Raw genomic sequence first — 20,415 nt, 5'->3', positions numbered from 1 at the left:
GCCTCAGGTTTAATTAAGGTAAACCTGTAGGTCTTTCTAGACTAGTCTCACATTGCCAGTCATCTCCACAGCACGGTGTCAGCGCTGGAGTATCTATTCAGGTATAGGGGGAAAATGTTCTGGCTTGTTTGTATTTCTTTAAATCAATCACAACTGTCCTGGGCGGCGCTAAGACCCGATAGTTGAAATAGCGAGAGGGGAGGGACATCCGGTGCAAGACGAATGTCAGGCTTTATCCCAGCAATGTCTGTCAAATATGTTGAGCCAGACTATTCTAGACTGATCATGTCTCCCCTCCAGCCAGTGGGCTATAATATCAAACTAACAAAAATAAATTCATACAGAAAATGTTACCTGTGGACCAATGACATGGAAGGTCTCCTCAGCATGTACACAGGTAATCTCCAGAGGCTCTGTCCCCGACACATGGCACAGCAGCCGACACGTCTGAAGGCAGAGACACACAGGGGGAAACGGTGATTAACTGGAAGTGCTTTTGAGGTTTGAAAGTTATACTGCAGGAATTTGATAAATGTTCAAATTTAAAATACAACCTTGCTAAAATCATAGGTGATCATACCTATTTGTTTCAGTGGATGAATTATATATTTAGAGGTTTATACAGTAAACTTATCACTGCATTGTCATTTTATCAGGTTTACATTTACACACAAACCTGTAGAAATGTACGTTTTTCACATTTTATTTGTGGTTTCTGCATGATGGAAAACAAACATTTAGCTTTTGTGTGTGTGTGTGTGTGTGTGTGTGTGTGTGTGTGTGTGTGTGTGTGTGTGTGTGTGTGAGTAATGAGTGAATCTTCAGGCTACATGTTTAAGAAAAGGTTTCACACTGAAAGAAGTTTTGTGTACTTTTTGTAAATTAATCTGAAGAAAATCTTAATCTTTTCAAAAAAAGAGTACCTTTACTCTTACACAATGTCTCTTTTCAAACTGAACTGTACGTTCTGTTTGTTAGGGTCACTAGCAAAGACATGACAAAGCCGGCATGTCAGTTTCTGTTCAGTGTTTGCATAACAAAGCCACATGTTGACTTTCATTTGGATTTGGAGGATTAGAAGTGTAATATATGTGTTGTATGTGCTGTGCTGTATGTGTTTGCTTGCACATAAATTTCAATGTGTTTTTTACCTACTTTGTAACTCATGGCAAACTAACTTTTTCACTTAAAGCCAACTAATTTACCTAAGAAAGATTGATAAGCATGAAAAAGGTCAACTCTTTTTTCTTTTTATCAATTTTTTATTGAGAAAGGCACACGATTAACAACAATGCACATCACAGATTTAGCCCTTTCTTTCTTTTCTTTTTTCAGCCCCCCTCTACTTTAACACACACACACACACACACACACACACACACACACACACACACACACACATTTACGATGTAAAACATTCCAAAACTAAATCCAAAAAGTGTAACATTCCAAAACTAAAACCAAAAAGTGTACCCCGCCTCCACACTGTGTCCCAACAGATATCTTCAACATGTATAGCAGCTAAGTCCCTATGCCATGTGGCTTCTACTGGTAATGGTTTGCCAGAATCAGAAATAAATTTGTAAAGTTTAGAGACCCTCCCTCGTGTTAGTTCCTTTGAGGCTAATATTATATGAAGAGGATGTGTGGGGAGTGGTGATCCCCATGGGATACCATATGCCCTCATGGCTGACCTTAACTGCAGGTAGAAGAAAAAAAGATGATCCCGAAAGAGCATACTCAGCCTGTAAATCATTAAAGGCTCTTAAGCCATGGTCACAATACAGGTCTTTTAAAACATAAACCCCCCTGTTCTTCCAAAGTGGGAATGAAAAAGGTGTATTGCCCTTAAGAAGTGAAACATTGTTGAAAATTGGGAGTGATTGTGCCATTTGGGATCTGCGCGCACGTTTCATTACAGTATGGAAAGTTGTGAGTAGAAATGAAATTATAGGGCCTAAATGTAATTTGGCTTTTTTCAATGCAGTCTGTGAGGCAGCGACAAATTTTCCTCAATTGGTCTCCAAGAGACTGAAGAACCAGGATTGGTGTAACACAAAGGACCGAAAGTACGTCTTAAAATCTGGGGGAGCCAGCCCTCCCTGTGCCTTGCCTCGTTGAAGAATTGTGAGTTTTAAACGAGGCCTATTTCCTTTCCACATGTATTTAGATATTAATGAGTGAAGTTTTTCCCAGTATAGAAGGCAAAGAAAGGAAGATATCAACGCAGAGATACCTGAAACTCTTGACTATTGGTATGTGGGAGGGCAGGGGAGTTTGAGATGTAACAGAATTTAAATGCATCAGTGCTGTCCAGTTAATTTTGTAACCAGAAGACAAGCTAAATGAATTAAACATGGAAAGCAAATGTGGAACTGAGAAACCTGTCTTGCCTACGTAGAGAAGGATATCATCAGCATACAATGATATCCGATGATTTGTATTACAAAATGTGATGGGATGCACTGACGGATGAAGATTTTCTGAGCCAGTGGTTCGAGGGAGAAGGCAAATAGTAGCGGTGAAAGAGGGCAGCCCTGACGAGTTCCCCTAGACACTGGGAACTGGGCACAGCAAAAATTGCCAGTGTTGATGATTGCTAAGGGATTTGCATATAACATTTTACCATACTAATGAATTGTGCACCTAGCCCAAATGTATCCAAAGTAGCCCAAAGATAGTCCCATTCCAACCTATCAAACGCTTTCTCGGCATCCAGTGATAGAACCGAGCAGGGCGTGTCTATGCTACTTGCCGCATAAATAATGTGCAGCAGGCGACGCATGTTATCCGATGCTAGTCGAGTTTTAATAAAATCGGTCTGATCATTATGTATAAGTTTTGTTAGATGTACCTCTAATCGAGCGGCAACCACTTTAGCAGATCATTTAATATCTCCAATAAGAAGGGAAAGAGGTCTATAATTACCACATTGAGTCAAATCTTTATTTGGTTTGGGAAGCACTGTAATTACGGCTGTGTTAGCACTAATATAAAAGGTCAAATCTGAACTTCACTACAGTTATTACTGTATAGTGTATTTATTTTTTAACCAGTTTACCATCAACCGCTCCCAGCCTCCATGCCCCGGCTTACCTCTACCAGCTGCTCCTTCTGCTCGGTGAGCTTGCGCGAATACTCCGCCATCGCCTCCAGGTTTCCCTCAGCGCCTGCTGCTTTGAGAGCCCGTAGAGGCAACTGCTCCCCGTGAACTTTGAGCAAGTCAGAGGCACGAATGACTGCCACCTTATGGAGCTGGAGGAGGAATCAAAGATCACATAGTATAAGAAGAGGTGGGAGTAATGGAGGCTGGATAAAAGAAAAAGAAAGGTGAGTGAGAGGCATGCATGAGGGTGGATTTTGAGGAGGCAAAGAAAAAAGAAGAGGAGCAGAGGTGACACAATGACATAGTTGAGTTGACAGAGAGAAGCTGAAAAGTGATGTGAAAAAGGAAAGTGGGAAACCAGCTACAGAGGCAGAACATCTAGTGAGAGACATTACAGTCATGTCCGTGTCTCTCTCTACATCTATTCAGACTCAGAGGGCAGATGGGCAGAGCAGAGACAGACTGCTGCTCACCTCACGTCTGAGGTCACTGATGCTCTGGCATGTCTTCAGGATGGCAACCTCCATGTCCTCTGTGGCTTCTTTGGCATGGACAGACTGCTGCTCCGGTGAGACGGAGAGAGGAATAGGGGAATAAAACATGAGACCCAACATGGTTTTACAGGACCACACATACAAATGTACATTATTATCTGTAAAAGTATGGCAACAGGAAAAGACTGGATTGGAAAATTAACTTGGGGGTTCATAACATGATTTGTGACCTATTATGTTCTAAATATGCAAAAATAGTTGGGAATTTCAACATCCAATTTTGTATAATCAAACTACAATGATTCAAACTAATAATTAAATTTAAATATTTTACAACAATTTTCAAAATGTCATATTTTCAGACCTATAAGTCTAATTGTAATAAAAACTATACATTATACTAAACTTTCCACAACAAGAATTAATACCACAAATGCAGAACACCCAACAATAAATGCAAATCCAGACGCGTTCTATACAATATAAAAACTTTGCAGTGTTCTGGTCTTTTCAATTCTCCAGATGGCCTTCAATTGTCTAGATTCAAGTCTAGATTTAAAGTTTACAATGAGAAACTGCAACTTGACTCCAAAGTCCAACAATTTCGAAGGCGTAGGAGACTTTGTTGAATGGCAGCAAGACACAGAACACTACCTACGGAACACAACGTGATGTTTCTCTCTCGGCTGAATGAGCCCTGTGAAAAATGGTTAGGCAGGTGGGTTATTATGCTCTGTTGTTCCACAAATTATGTATGAAAAGAAATTGAGTAGGCAAAAAGAATTACTAGGTGACCCAGGGAGGGAGTCTTAATGTGTGTTTGTGTCTGTGTAACGTGTGTGTGTGTGTGTGTGTGTGTGTGTGTGTGTGTGTGTGTGTTGAACAGACACTGTCTGCTACATAAAATGGCACAAACAAGATATTAAATATTACATTTTGTTTATAACCTCACCATCTCCAATAATAATAAATAATCCAACCAACATCTCTTCTTCTTTGCTTGGACAACTCTGTTTTGCATCTAATTATCATACTTCTCTTTTACAAGTGACTTAAAGATAAGCTACTTATTATTATTCCTTTCATGGTATCATATGTTATTTATGAATATTCCTGTAAGTGTATGTGCATCTGTGTGAGAGTGCCTGCTTGTGCCAACATACCGCCTCAACCCAGGCGTTCACCAGCTGCTGGGTGTCCTGACGCGCCAGCTGGCACAGACCAAGGATGGCCTGCCGCTGCTCGTGGCTAGTGTAGGCTGAATCAGTAAAGTCCTCTGTCTGCTCCACCAGTGCCTCCAGCTGGCTGCCCATGCTCTGGGGGGACAGGGAGTACAGGTTCTCCCGCAGGCACTCCACACTGGACTGCAGGAGGGGGGAGGGGGGGAGGGTTGGGAATTAGGAATGAGTTGAAGGGTTGTTTTAAAGATTGAGGTGGGAATACATGAGATTTTTACTAACCAATGTCCTGAGGGAAAACATAACTTATCTCATTATCATGATGCACTTGACCTCATCATTAAATAACAAGGATTGTGTGATGCTTAAGAGTCACCTTGGGCCATCAAACAGCATCTCAAGTAAACAAACATGAAAGATAATGCCTTTTTCCCCCCGTTTTTTATGTGTCCTCAGATGACACGTTTACATAAGCTTTTAGTTCAACTCTGCCATTAAGAGCTATGAAGCCATTTATTAAAAGCAATACGCAACTCCGGGCCCTTTCATTAATATACTATTTTTCCTTTCATCTTCATGGAAAAGATCCCTTCAAAACATGTTTTGTTGTTGGTTTACTTTCATTTTCCACTGCACAAGGTGGAGGGAAAAGATTAGTCATAGTGATGTAGGTTTATGGTGATTCACACAACCATATTAACCAAATCATAAAATAGATACAGAATCAATTTGTAGGAAAAGACACAAGTTACATTTACAGCTGTTTCATCAAACACAGTGAATGCTAAATGCTACAACCACAAATCAACACTTTGCTTAAAACCATGGTCTTTCTTATTAATATTTAATAGATTGTAACTGCCTCTTTTTTTAAAGTGAGTTTTAAACAGCTAAAAAAAATTGTTCAGTATGATGCTTCACCCACAAGAGGATCATGACTTAACTTCACAGACACCTTCACTAAGTCCAACTTCTGACCCTACCTTGAAGTCCTTGATGCCGTTATAGATGCTGGCAGGAAGGATCTTGTTCTCCCCACAGCTCCGTGCCTCTGTGACTATCTCGATGACCTGCTCCAGGGCACAGCGCATCCGGTGGAACACGGCGTCCTTGTTGAGCCGCGCTGACTCGCAATCTGGGTGCCTCAGGCAAGTCTTTGGAAGGAATTTGATGAGAAAGGTCAAAGCTCGTGCCCTCCTCTAGTCTTTTCAACTTTTACCCTTTTCATATTTCACAACCACGATTATTCACTCTCTTTGGTGTTTTTATGATTATATGACTTTGAGTTTTGAGTATTACCATTGACTGCAGCATTTAAGAAGGCCTTACATGTTTAAGCTTGACATAATCCATAACCCTTGCCCAAAGGTCCAGTGTTTACCTTGGAGGCTGTGAGGAGCATCATGGTGCATTTCTCCAGCACTGCTCTGGCTGCTGCCATCCGTGCTTTCTTCTTCTCATCCTTCAAGTCCTACAAGACAAGGCAAGGCAAGGCAGCTTTATTTGTATAGCACATTTCAGCAACAGTGCTCAAAGTGCTTTACATGAAAACAGATAAAAAAAATTAAAAACAGATTTACATGAAAACAGATTAAAAAATTAAAAACAGATAAAATACGAGAAAAAAAAGTTACAGTGCAGTATAAGAAATTAAACATTGAAGAGCAGTTAAAACAGTTAAATATATAAGCAGATAAAATAACTTTCCTGGACTCAGTGATCCATTTTTTGGAAAGCCAAAGCTTTTTGACCAATATGACAGAGATCTCAAGCAGTCCGGTCCATATTTTCTAACCATCTCACCCACTATGGGTCCAGATGCGTCGCACGGCTTTGAGGTTTCATTCCCCATATTTACAGAAGCTTTTCTTGAGTATACTCTTATCTTTTTCGATGTGGTCGTCACCGCAAAGCTTAGTTCTTTTCTTTGGCAAACCTTGTAAAACCCGGTACAGCCCTGCAGACAAAAATCTTTTAATAGCCAAGAACGTATTCTTAAACTATTTTATTTCTTCTGCAGTCTGTCTCTAAATAGTCAAGAACTCGCTCAGAGTGTTGATAGACTATTTTTTTTCTTTTTAGGCCTTCTGCCTAAATTAGTTAGTTACTTCGACTAACTTTTTGACCAGCCCAACGTCTGTCTCTTCTGTCAACTATTGCCATGCCTGCATCAGAGAAATAATCAGAGATATGTCAGTTTCTGCAAGAGAATGTCACTCGTAATCATAAATTCAATCTTAATTTTCCTGGACTCAGTGATCCATTTTGTGGAAAGCCAAATCTTTTTGATCAATATGGCAGACATCTCATGCAATCCGGTCCATATGTTCTAACCATCTCACCCACTTTGAGGTTTCATTCCCCATAGTTACAGAAGCTTTTCCTTTAGTATACTCTTATCATTTTCAATGTGGTCGTCACCGCAAAGCTTATATATATATATATATATATATATATATATATATATATATATATATATATATATACATACAGCACACACACAACACAACATCAAAGTATGCAACAATCTCTTTCATGCTGGGATGAAGGAACATACAAATGTGACACGTGACACAGATTCCTCTCCAAGTTTACACACACACATGAAACTTCCTAGGTTAATTGTCTCCTAATAAAAATAGATGCTACCACAATAGGAAAGAAGATGAAGCACCCCCTCTATGTATTTCAAACAGAAATAGACAGCTTGAATTAGGTATTTGGGGATTTAGAAAAGGCAGCTGAATCCACTCCTCTACCATTACTTCACTGTAGATTACAAAGACGACGTGATCATCTGTCATTATTTTTGCCTCTGTGCTCGTTTGGCTTTAATACACAAAGATGGTAGATTTGGGGCTGTGTGCATGTGTGTTCCTGAAAGTGTGTGAGTGGGAGTGAATGTGGCACCAAAAAAAAGATAAAGAAAACAGGGCGAAAAATGAGGAAAGGGAGCATTAGCTGCGTTGCGTTGAGGAGAGACATGACGTGTATTTCAAAACATGTGCCCTATACGTAGAAATTCAGAAAGAGGGATGGTCGATCCTCTCTCTTTCGAGATATCACAGCCAGTGCACTTTACATCAGCTTCTGCAGGCAAAGCGCTTTAGCTGCAGAAGTTAAACATATGCATCAAAGAAGGATTAGCCGTCTTTGACAGAGCAAAGTTAGAAACCCTAAGTTGGACTGTTTTTCTAAAGCTTTAAGCAAAGGTTTTATTTTGCAAATTTGCCAAACTCTAAGCTGATATATTGCAGAGAGAATGCTTCGCTTAGGTCAGTTCATATCAACATTTAATCGTGATGTAAAGAGTGTTTGAGGAGTAGGGGTCATAACTGACCTGCCAGTTCTCTTATGGATTGAGACTTGGATTAGAAAAGTAATAGATACAGAACGAAATATTTGTAGAAATAAGAGAAGCCTGAAGAGGCCTTGTTAATTCATTGTTTGATTTTTTGGGAAGTATAAATATTTGACGCTTGAATTATTGATTCATACTGTTTAGAAAAATAGTTTGTTTAGAAAAACACTGATTGTTGGAAGATAACATCTGCATGAATAAACAAAATGTGCCTGGTGTTGCAGAAATGAAGAGGCAAATTACTGCATGTTAAACAAAAATATATTTAAATGTTAATTAACATTAGCATTTCATTTATTGAAAGAATGTAATAGTGTGCTGATGATTTTGACAATCTTAAAACTTTAAGAGAGTTGGTTTCTTCACATGCTACTCACATTCTGTCTGTCTCCAGTGAGGTGGGCAAACTCCACCATCTCGTTGCCAAACTGACTGAAAATCTGAACAAATTCCTGGAAGGTGCTGACTCTTTCCAGATGGTCGAGCGTAACCAGGACCTGAGAGGAGTGAAACGATCAGAGTAGTACAGTGCAGAAGTGCTAAAACAGCAGAAAATATCATGTTTATATCCCACGAGTGAAGCCTTACCTTACAACAGAAACAAGAATAAAAGTTATTGGACTGTGATTTTTTTGAATATTTGAAAATGTTTTTTACATTCTATTTCTTTGTTATTTCAGAGCTCCCTTTTGTAGTATTAATGTCTCAATGTGATGTAATTATATCAATGATATCCTAAAATAAAACCAGCGGAATAAGTAGTTCCTAACCTGCATTTTAGTTAATAGTAGTCTATGTACAGTAGCTGCTCATTTAGCTGCCGAGGGTAGGCTAGCTGGCAGTGCTGACGCAGCAGCTTTTAACCACGCCAGATAAGGAGGAGGAAGACATGTAATTGTGTTTGCCAGTAATGGAGAACAGGGGGCTGTCGACTGTCTCTCCAAACGAGGCCGACCAGTCATGATTAGGCCCCCTGTTTCCATTCTTGGCTCAGTCTACGGCTACATCCATATCACACTGTCTGGCTAAGAGCATAGCCAGGTACGATTGAGAGAGACAGTCTCTTGCTCTGTGTTTTTATGTTATCGCTAAATGTGCAGCTTCCCTCCAATTACCTCTAGAGTACTCCTTGAAAGAGCTATTATCTATTCGGAAAGAAAGGACTCAAGATTGAGTTTGCTTAGGTGTGTGTGAATGTATGTATGTGTGTGTGTGTGTGTGTGTGTGTGTGTGTGTGTGTGTGTGTGTGTGTGTGTGTGTGTGTGTGTGTGTGTGTGTGTGTGCGTGCCTGCCTGCCTGCCTGCCTGCCTGCCTGCCTGCCTGCCTGCCTGTGTTTGTGTGCATGTGCAAGAGAGACCTAAGCAACAGAGTGTATGCATATCCTTAAAGGTTGTGTGACATCTCACATTTGCACATCTCACCTTGTTGCGTGATGTGATTATCTGTTTGATGACGATGCGGTCAGCCAGGACAAGGACTTTGGTGACTGAAGAGAGGAGCAAGCGGGCAGCCTTCACCATCCCTGTCCTATCACTGAACACCGTGACACGTCCATCTGACTGGGACGGCAAAGCTGATCCCACATCGGTCAGCTGGGCTATGGCATCACCTGCAAGAGAGGAGAGAAGGGTACTGAGAAGAGTTCAGCAACAGAGCTAAACTGATAAACTGGCTGGAACAATATACTGTGAATATAGGGATGCAACAATACAACTTTCTCTGTATCAGGCTTCCTCACTGCATGGAGCTCACTGGGATCAAACATAACTTTAAACATGACAACCTAAAACATAATTTCTTATGGTCTTAAAGAGTTTCTGTCTGTAAGATGATTCAGGAAGTTGGAGAGGCTGGCTCAGGACATGCTGGAGGGTTTACATATCCCATCTGGCCTGAGAACGTCCTGGGATTCCCTCGGAAGAGCTGGAGGATGTGGCTGGCCAAAAAGAATGTTATGCTACTTTGCTTTGCCTGCTGTCACTGAGATCTGAACCCAGACAAGAGGCAGAACATGAAAAAGATGGGTGGTCAACTGACCAGACCGACTAAGTAGGTCAGACAACACTACGACACAATGTTCTTCCAATCTGGTACTCTTCAGCTCCGGGAGAACATATCGTCCTAGACAGGCTGAAACACAACTGTACTTTATTCAGCACAGTGGTACAACAGTTACACTAGCCTGTCCCAAGCACTACTGTCATGCTTTCTGGGTGACGTGAGACAACTAAGGCCCTCAAATACGATTGGCAAACATGCCAGAGCAAATTCATATTCCAACTTTCTCTCTTTCTGACCTGCTTTTAATAGCCCTAGAAAGGGAAGAATACAGAGTTTTTTAGGCTTAAAATCCCATCACCAAAATAGTCCCTATCAAGAGAAAAATGTCCAGAGTTTAGAGTGAGAGGGAGGTGGAGAACAATCTCTAAAAAAAAAAGAGAGCTTAGAAAAGAGGGGGAAGGGGATAGAGCGAGGTCTCCATCGGGTCATGCAGCTTGGCTGTCTCTTGCTTTGGCTGGTCCTTTAAAAGAAGCAGCACTGACGAACTGATTGCATCCGACAGGCTGCTTTTCAGTGCCAGCTCCGTTAACCAGTTAAAACATCTAGGCCTGGCTCACAAAGAATGCTGCTCAACCTCTTTACACTAGCGGGTTGGAAAGCAGAGGGAACCAACTCTCCACTCTAAATCCCAAAATATGGATGGTATGGAGGATGGATTTTAATGACCTTAGATGTAAAACAGAGCTATCCCACTTGTCCCTTAGTTATCATATGTACTTGAGACCTTTGTAGCTTCTTTTCACTGTAAAAAAACTGTTTGTTTCTCTACATGGAAAATTATGCGTCAGGTGTAATGAATTCTACTTTTTTTTCTGTGATGAATTTATTATTCATAAGTGAAAACTTGAAAGGCCAATCCTTGATGTGTTGTTACAGTGCTTGCAGGCAGTCAATCTTGCATGACTCAATGGATGGCAATGTCTGTCTGTCTGTCTGTTGGTGGATTGTGATGAAAGCGGATACAAAAAATCATGTGCCCTTTTCATCTAGCACCATCACCAGGTCAACAATTTGTCCAATACTTTGGTTTATACCTTCAAAACTATTACCATTCCCATCAGCTTGAGCTGTACTTTGTGTTTAGTGATAATTAAGAAACGTTAGCATGCTAACGATGCTAAACTGAGATGGGGAACATGGTAAACATATATCTCTGCTACACATCAGCAGGTTAGCATTTAGCTCAAAGCACCACTGTGCCTCAGTACAGACTCACAGAACTGCTAATATTGCTGAAGACTTGTTTCTGTATCATTTATATCTCATTCATGAGTGAAAAGTTAAAAAAGGCCAATCCTTGATGTTTTGGTACAGCGCTTCGAGGCAATTGTATCCCCTTTTTTTGGCTAGACAAGAAGGGCCAGTGCTATAAACCCAAAAGTCTGTCACTGAGCGAATGAGCGATGAAGTTACACTATTGGTCGGAGTGAGTGATGACATTGGTCGAGTTGGAGCTTCCTTATTGGCTGTTGTTTCAAAATGAATTGTGCACACAGTCAGTCTTTCTTTGCCTCTGTGTTGCGATCAATCAGCAGATTTATGTCCTACGCTGTTGATGTTGCTGCCACCGCCATTTTAATGCGTGTGTGTGTGAGTTGAGTTAAAACTCAGATTAGATAAACTACTCAAATAACAAGGAGGAGTACACATTATGAAGAAAGCAAAAATGTTAAAATAGAACCATCTGAAAGTAGCGCAAGGAAACGACGCCACTGGGACTTTAGTTTCACTTTCAGTTTCTGGCGGAGATATTAACATCAATGCACCAAAATGAGCAGAGAAGAAATAAACAGTAAAGTTGTAAGGTGGTAGGAAATGTACAGTGTAGGTTTCAGTTTGTCCATGAATAAATGCTGCAGCTCCTCAAGACCAACATTTGAGTCTGTGGTTCATAATTGTCTTGTGGTGAAACCTACAGGTCTGTTGAACAAAGTAACATACACACTTTAGATGAATAATTTATATTATACAACAAATTGTGGAAATTTGTCTCAAACATATCTAACCATGTCGTATGATGTGCTACTTCAGTACACAACAAAGAAATACTACTGGGACAACTCATATAAATTCATATAACTCATTCAATTCATCGACTTTATTTTGACCCTAACTACTATCTTATCTTGAATCTTTCTCAGGAAGAAAGAAAAAGTGAAACAGAAGCATGCAAATGTGATAATGACACTGTGAGACTGAGTGAAAGAGACAGTGACAGAGATTCAACACAGATTGCCTTCACTGACCTGCCTCATTGGATCTCTCCACCGCTCTGATGACGGGTAACATCTAATTAAACTAGTGCTTTCAGCCTGCCTTTATTTCATTTATTATAGCACACAAGGCTGAAGCCTGCCTGATTAAACTCTCCCTACGGCTAGGTATTAGACAAATGCCAATCCTTCACTAACTAGCCCCTCTCTCTCCAGGAGACTCAAAGCCTCTTAAAAGGCTTTCTTTTTTCATCCCAGAAGATGTCTCCTTTTTTTAATGGTCAGGGATACAAAAAGTATTGGAAACAGTTGTACAGTGTCAGATAGAAAAAGTGCATGTGAAAACACCCCCCTAAGAGGAAAGTGAGAACTAGAATAAATTAGTCGCAGTGAGCACACACACACACACACACACACACACACACACACACACACACACACACACCTATACATTTGCACACATACACACACTTCACTTGGCCTCACCTAGACACACACATTCACACGCACATTTTCTCATCAGTCTATTTTCCCCCTCCCAGCAGTGCTCTTTGTGTGAGTTTTAGCCGTCTTAACAAATCAATGCTGTGTGAGGATTAAATGCTTTACTACCCAAGCTGAATCTCCCAACATAAACCTATTATCACGGTGTTTTGTCTAAATTCTTATCCAATGTGATATTGTTTCTGGTCTGCTCTGGAGAAGGCTAAATGAGTTCCTTGTTTTGCCTGATAAGAACGAAGTTTCCCGATACAAATAAGAGTTTCACTCAAGCGGTGACAACTATCTAAACGAAGAATTGTAAGAAAGTTCAGATAGACAGGAAGATACAGGTTGATGTGTGTCTTGAGTGTGTATTTTTAGACTGCAAAATGTTACAAGAAAGTGTAAAAACATGGTGAGAAACACATTTCTGACAAAACCATCACCTCTTCTTTCTCGGGTTTAACAAAGCTGACATTCTTGTTCCTTCACGCTGGTTGTCACTGTTTCCACCCCTCCTACAAACCTCTGTACCTCTTTGTCTCTCTCAGTTGTTTACTGTTTTTCACTTGATATATCCATATATCCACCAAACAGGTTATCTTTTCAGAATCGCAGAAGGATGGAGCCTCTTGCAGTGCACATTGGGTGAGAGGCAGAATGGGAATCAAAGTGCAGAAATGCAGATGTTGGGAGAAATCTAAACACAGACAGGCCTAGCCAGCAGATTCAAACCCATGAAAAAAAAATTAGGTCCTGACCTCGGGTGGAGAAATATTTTTCAATGTAACACAGAAGCAATCCATGAGGAAGTGAATATCGGGAAACTACAACTTCTTCAATCTCTCCAACAGCTTGATGCATAAAGTCTCCGGGAGCCTTCTATCAGACTCTATTATGCAGTGCTTTCCATGCCAGAGCAGACACATTCATTCCCACCTTCTATGCAGCACCCTTGAGTGAAGAAGCACTTTTTTCAGCCTTTACTTCCAACCTAATAACAATTTCTCTAGAACACTCTGGAGGTCCTCTGGTGTAATACTGTCAGACAGCCGGGCTGTCAAGATGAATCAAAACTTGCTCAAATTTGATAACGCTGTGAAGCCTGAAGGTGATGCCTGATGTTTTATGAAACTGTCAGTTTGTCTTAACAAATAAACACTTATACGTCTTAATGGCTGACCAGCTCCAACACCCTCAATGGCAATTTCTGAACACCATAAAGCCATGGCCATGCTTATGACAGAAATATGCAGTACCCACTATGAAGAAGCCTGTAGCATGAAGCACCCTCACATAGTTTTACAACATAAATTTGTGACCACAAAATATGTGCCATCTCTATCTACTCCAAAAGAGAAACACTTGACAATTCATTGAGTTTAAAGGCAGCAATTTGGGGAAATGTCAATTACATAATAAGATTCAGAGAGGAGGCCTACCTGCTCTGCGTGCCTCGAAGCAGGCTTGACCCATCTCATCCTTGAGCTCTTGGTTCTCTGTGGCAATGGCCTCCCCGACAGTGACAAAACGTCCCACAGCCACACTCACTGCCTGGCCCACCTTGTGTATGGCTGCCAGGGTGCGCTCGGACTTCTTTGGCTTGTCTTTATGGTTGATCAGAGTGGTTATCTGCAGGAAATGTGTGGAGAAGGAAAAAGAGAAAGCCAGACATTATTTATGTAGGAAGACACACACTTTGTTGTAGTCAGTTATTTAAGCACTTGCATAGTTAGGTACTTTATAGATCCTTTTGCATTGAGCCATCTTAAAGTCTAGAAGAAGATAAAAAAAAAAAATACACAAGTACACAATCTAGAATCATAACTTCTTGTTCTATAGTGAAAGTATGCTGCTATTATATCCAAACAACATCTTTGATAAGGGAGCATGTTGAGTCTGAAGCTCGCACTCCATTTGTTTATCAGGAGAGAGGAGTTTCCTGCCTGTACAGCTACAAGTGGAGATAACATTTTGAAAGACGCACATGGATAACCTACCATGCGTGTCTGAAAGACAGAAAGCATTTTTACAGCACAAACACGCACCCAATCTCCAACACACCTTACACAATATTTTATAAAATTTGAAATAAGAGCGGCAACAAACACAGCAGATGGGATATGCAGGCACGTCTTCTGTGACATATACAAGACAGTCCACCACCGGGTACACGGAAACACACACACACACACACACACACACACACACACACCCCCGGTGGGGCCTATTAGTGATAACTGAGGGTATGAATTATGAATGGGTGGAGCTAATTATCATAAATTATTAATTGACTGCTTTCACTCTCTCCAGCTGTTATCATTGTAGATCTGAGTGTGTGTATGTGTCAAACCATTTGGGTCAGGGAGTGGTGGGTGGTTCTTTTAATTGCTCCACAGCTTCAGGTGGTCCAAGTGAGGAACATTTGTCAGAAAAGTCTTTGTGGGCTACAGAACACACGCTGGTTCTGCACGGCTCAGACGGCAATCAGCACCCTGACACAGGAATGTAACACACAAGACTTTCTGAATGAAAACCTTTAAAATGTGTTCAGATGTATCTGACAGTTTATAACACAATAAACCCTGAGATCTCATGCAAAGTTGACAACATTGCTATAGATCAGCACCTGGCAGACAGACAGACAGACAGACACACACACAGCGCGTCTCACTATCTTTGTGGGGACCCGTCATTGACATAATGCATTCCGTAGCCCCTTACCCTAACCTTAACCATCACAACTAAATGCCTAACCTTAACCCTTACCCTAACCAAAACCATAACCTAATTCTAACCCTAATCCTAAAACCAAGTCTTAACCCTCAAACAGCCCTGTAAAGTTGTGGGGTCCAGCATTTTGGCCCCACAAAGCTGTCCGGACCCCACAAGTATACTGTATTCCTGGTTTTTGGACCCCACGAATATAGTTAAACAAGAACACACACACACACACACACACACACACACACACATACATTTTTGTTATCTGGATCCTTCCTTAGCTTTGCTTTAAAATCAGACAAAATACAATTAGCATTAGGGAAATTAATTGACTAATTCAATACTTGATTAACAAATTGACAAATTTCTACATTTGAGAACCCGAAACAGCAAATGTTTAGCATTTTGCTTAAAGAACTTAAACAATGAATCGATCAAAATAGTTATTTAATGTCTTTTAATGACTTATCGTTGCAACTCTACACCTGACAATTGTTTTCTTCAATCTATCGATTAATCATGTCAAGTCTGTAAAATGTCGGACAATAGTGAAAAATTTCCATCACAATGACTTCAAAATGTCTTATTATGGTCTTTTATACTCACCACAAAAGGGGAATATAAACCTGCAATAAATGTCTCCTGAATCTGAATGCTATAAATGTAGCCAGAATCAGCAACCTCTTGAGCTGCTGCCCTGTGGGACATGACCCACATTTAAACTGTACATCACACATCATCCACACTGACAGTTTCATCGCTGAGTTTCAAAGTTTTTTAAACTGATGTTGATGTTTAATGCTGCTTAAGTTGTTCCACTGAGTCTCCATGCTCATTAGTACTGTGCACAGCAAATATATTTCTAGTTGAGTACAGAAAAAATTCAATATTGGGTCAGACTTTCCAACTTCAAATTGCTGAGAAGCAAATTAACTGGGAATGTTTGGCATAAGTTCTGCACAGCACAGAAAAATATACTCCTTCAAGTCCTTGAACAATGAAGGTCACATCTATATACTGTATAAGTTCCAATGGTAGTTTGGTTCAATCACAAAAGACACATTCACTCCGATAATGGCACTGATCAATTTCTAATAAGCAAGCCTTACTTTCTATAAAATAACATAAAAGATGGTAATTGTCAAGTATCTGTGTTATATAAATCATGAAAAAGAGACATGAAGAAAAAAGGATAGAAAGAAATAGTTAAAAACATTTAAAAAAAACAAGTGGACCAACAAAGATGTTGCAAAGATGCTGCTCTTCTTCCACCATCCCTCTTCTATAACTTTTTAGTACCAATCTCACTGTCACTACGTTTCTCTAATATGTTTAGAAAAGTTGTAACTTGTGTTTTTTTTTTTATTGCTCTAAGCAAGAACTTCACCCTGAAAGTGCTCATAAACTTCTTTTGGTCCGACACGCGTCCCTTGATGAGCTGTCTTCTTTATCTCAGTATTAGAGCTTCCCTTCCTGTGGGCCCAGTGTTTTATCACTGACTCATCCACACAGAGTAGGCTACTACGTAGAAAACACAAACGCCGGCAGGACATGATGTAGCCTAAAAGAAGGAATTAGGGCACAGTGACACATGATTCTACGTCATAAAATAGACTTTTGTTCAACGTGAGGTAGCATTCATGTTATAAAAGAGACCTAATGGGCATTTCTGTGACGTAAAGATTCTGATGATTCAAGCATCTGACCCTGGCTTGCCCAGAGGGCTCTGTGTCTTGTGTTCAACTGAAAGTGTGTATGCATGGTATTTTTATGTCTGCAGGGTCCATGCATGATTGTTTTCCCAGATGACTTGTACAAGCAAATGGTGACATGAACACTCATGCTGGCACTGATCCAGAAACTGGGGAGTGAGAGTATTAGAGGGGAATTGTGTGTGTGTGTGTGTGTGTGTGTGTGTGTGTGTGTGTGTGTGTGTGTGTCTACACTGCAGCAGATGAGCAGAGGGTAAAGTTAATTTAACAAGTTTAAAACGTTGTGTCTGTGAAAGACAAACAGAGTATAAAAAAGTCTGTGAATTACAAAGAGAGGCAGAGAGAGAGAGAGAGAGAGAGAGAGAGAGAGAGAATAACCACTGCCTGGAATTTCTTCCATTAGAGATTACTAGGTGGGGTACATTTACTGGGCTGTGCAAACAGGAACAGAGCAGGGTGGAGAGAGAACATAATATTGATACAGTGCCATCGCAAAAGAGAGCCCATTGTGTTTGTGTGTGTATCAGAGGAACTTGTGTCAGTTTAATTTTGCAGAGACAGAGAAAAATGTCATTCTAGATGGGTTAGTGAAACACTCAGTAACAGTATTTCTTATTACTGCTTGGCATCAAGAGACGTTTTTTGGATACCATAGTAAAACTACAAATATGACCAGACATGCAATGCCAACTTTCAGTACTACACATATTTTCATACTCAGTTCGGTAAATAACAGAAAAGTATTGATGTTCGAAACCTAGCTTCACTCCTTATAGACACCTGCTCAAACTGCATTCAGGCAGGCCAAAGGTTAGAAGTTTACTTAACATTTCACCGCAGTCTATTCATTTAAAATCTCTCCTCTCAGTTTTTCTCAGTCTTCATCTCTCTGTTTACACACACCCTCGCTATGCCATGCTGCAGTGCTCTGCTGCACTCCAGCAGTGTTCGAATGCCAATAACCACTACCAACCAAGCAGCATGCCAGCATCAAAGCCTCCAAAACCCCACTGAGGATTTACACGATATAAAATCCGTGACATAAGCACAAATGTTGCTTTAGATGCAAAGTCAGACCTCCGGCAGATTTGTTTATTGACAGGGCTAACGGGTAGTGTCCCTGGTGCTATACCAGCTTGGATACAGAGGGGTTGGCTGGAAAGAAAAATGGCTTACTATCTAATGTAATAAATGTGGGGGTCAACTTGGAATGTGCATTCTGGTAAATTCGACAAATTTGATTATATTGACAAATATCCCACTGTGTACGTTCCCGCTGCTCCTACACACACACACACACACACACACTCACACACACAGAGTTCTGTACATAATATCTTATAAAGTCTCTCTCACATTAACACAGCAGAGACTGTCTATCCCCTGCTTGTTACTTTCTCCCCTGGTACACAACCAGTCAATTCCCAACCATCCACCTCTCATCTCTTTGTTCCCCATAATTAGGAGGACAATTACAAGGCCATAAAAACAACATCAACAGCTTACTCTGAGCAACACAATGCGCTAACAGAGCCCAGCCGTTGGCTAGTGGGAAATCTAGACTAACACCTCAAGGACACAGTGATCGACTATAAATCAGAGGGTAACAAAAGCTGGAAACATTTGTGGCTGCCTCCCATGGCTACTGACAGTTTTGTTCAATGGCTATGCTGGAAGAAAGTTTGGGGCTATCCGAGTCATTCTTTCTCTCTGCCTGTTTTTTTTCTCTGCTCTGATTCTTGGATAATGCAATTGTATTAATGTGTAGCTAAACGAGTGCGTTTGTGAAAGAAAAATCCAGTTTACTCAAAACAGATCAATTCAAGGCCTCTTTCCCAGTGACGTCATCCTTGTCATTTAGTAACTGTGAGAAATCCTCCGCAAACAAAGGCAGCATGATAAAGGTGAGTGTGAACAAGCTCATCCTGGAGGCCTGACGGGACTTTTATTAAACACACATTGCAGCCATTCATCACAATAATTGCTTGCTTGGCAAGTGTTATTTTTGATCTGCTTATTTGTCTGAATTATATCTCAGATTCCTTGAAGCTTTACTTGGCCTGCTGACGAGAGTTAACAACTCAAAAAGAACTTTTTTTTTCCAGAGCAAAGAGACTGAATATAAAGTTAGAAACAGAATCCTAGCAAAGAAACTCACATCACATTCAGCCATTAACTGTCAAGCTCAATAGGATTTCCACATGTAAATGTAGGGGTGTAAATCAAAGAAGAAACATTATCCATTCATTTATAGTGAGTTTTATTTTTGTCTTCTTATGTGTGTGTGGGTGTTTGTGCAGATACAAGTATTTACTTTACTGCAGTACTGCTGTATAAACTGTGTATGGGCAGGGAATAACTAGACAGTATATTGTAAGGAGACAAGGAGGGGAGAAACAAGAAAAAGAGGTTTAACGCCTTGGTTGTGTTTATTTTCTGATCAGATGAAACTGTCGGCATAATTTTTTATCATTTAAATGACTTTTTGTGTTTCTCCTTGTTCACGTGAAAAATAATTGTTCTTTATTTGTGGTAACTTTGGTAGCCTACTGTTTCTGTACACCTCAGACTGTCGATCTGATTGCACAAACTCTACAGCATATGAATCACTTTGTTAAAGTAAACAGGAAAAAGAATACTTCCAGGTCTCATTTCGGCCTATTACAGCACAAAGGGATCATTGTTGCAGGGAGTCCATGTGGATTGCTCCGGGAGGTTTCCACACATTTTGTTTTTGTCTTTCACAGAATCTGCTCTTGAAAAGCGTTTTTTATTGATGCAAGGAGAGATGTGGCTAGATGTTCGCTGGGAGTGGCAAGAGTAAAAAAACAAAACAAAAAAAAACAGAAGAGGAAAGTGATGAAAGTCGTACTGAACATGCACTTAAATAAGGGAGCAAATTCCTTCCAAATTGACAGGGTCCACAGCCAGACTGGAGAAGCAATACGAAGAGATGAAAAGAGAGACAATGGGATACAGCTAGATGGGGAGAGGTGAAGGGAGCGAGAAGATAAAGACTAGGACGTTACATCCGCATCACACTTTACCCTGACGTTTTCCTTCCTCAGTGTGCCTAATACCAT

General features: G+C 40.5%; 1 protein-coding gene across 2 annotated transcripts in view; it reads right to left on the bottom strand.

The window, feature by feature from the left end:
* Positions 1 to 20,415, bottom strand: part of ctnnal1 (catenin (cadherin-associated protein), alpha-like 1) — a 50,687-nt gene that overhangs the window by 8,393 nt on the left and 21,879 nt on the right. For both annotated transcript variants that reach the window (XM_078267809.1, XM_078267808.1), the window contains exons 2-10: positions 14,339 to 14,528; positions 9,561 to 9,748; positions 8,517 to 8,636; positions 6,160 to 6,249; positions 5,762 to 5,932; positions 4,764 to 4,964; positions 3,580 to 3,666; positions 3,097 to 3,255; positions 355 to 447 (exon numbers count right to left, since the gene is read on the bottom strand). In XM_078267809.1, coding sequence (XP_078123935.1) covers positions 355 to 447; positions 3,097 to 3,255; positions 3,580 to 3,666; positions 4,764 to 4,964; positions 5,762 to 5,932; positions 6,160 to 6,249; positions 8,517 to 8,636; positions 9,561 to 9,748; positions 14,339 to 14,528 — 1,299 coding nt within the window. The remainder of the gene's footprint in view (positions 1 to 354; positions 448 to 3,096; positions 3,256 to 3,579; positions 3,667 to 4,763; positions 4,965 to 5,761; positions 5,933 to 6,159; positions 6,250 to 8,516; positions 8,637 to 9,560; positions 9,749 to 14,338; positions 14,529 to 20,415) is intronic.

The sequence above is a fragment of the Sander vitreus genome, chromosome 14 (assembly GCF_031162955.1).
Source record: "Sander vitreus isolate 19-12246 chromosome 14, sanVit1, whole genome shotgun sequence".
Lineage (NCBI taxonomy): Eukaryota > Metazoa > Chordata > Actinopteri > Perciformes > Percidae > Sander > Sander vitreus.
This window is presented reverse-complemented; position numbering and strand designations above follow the sequence as displayed.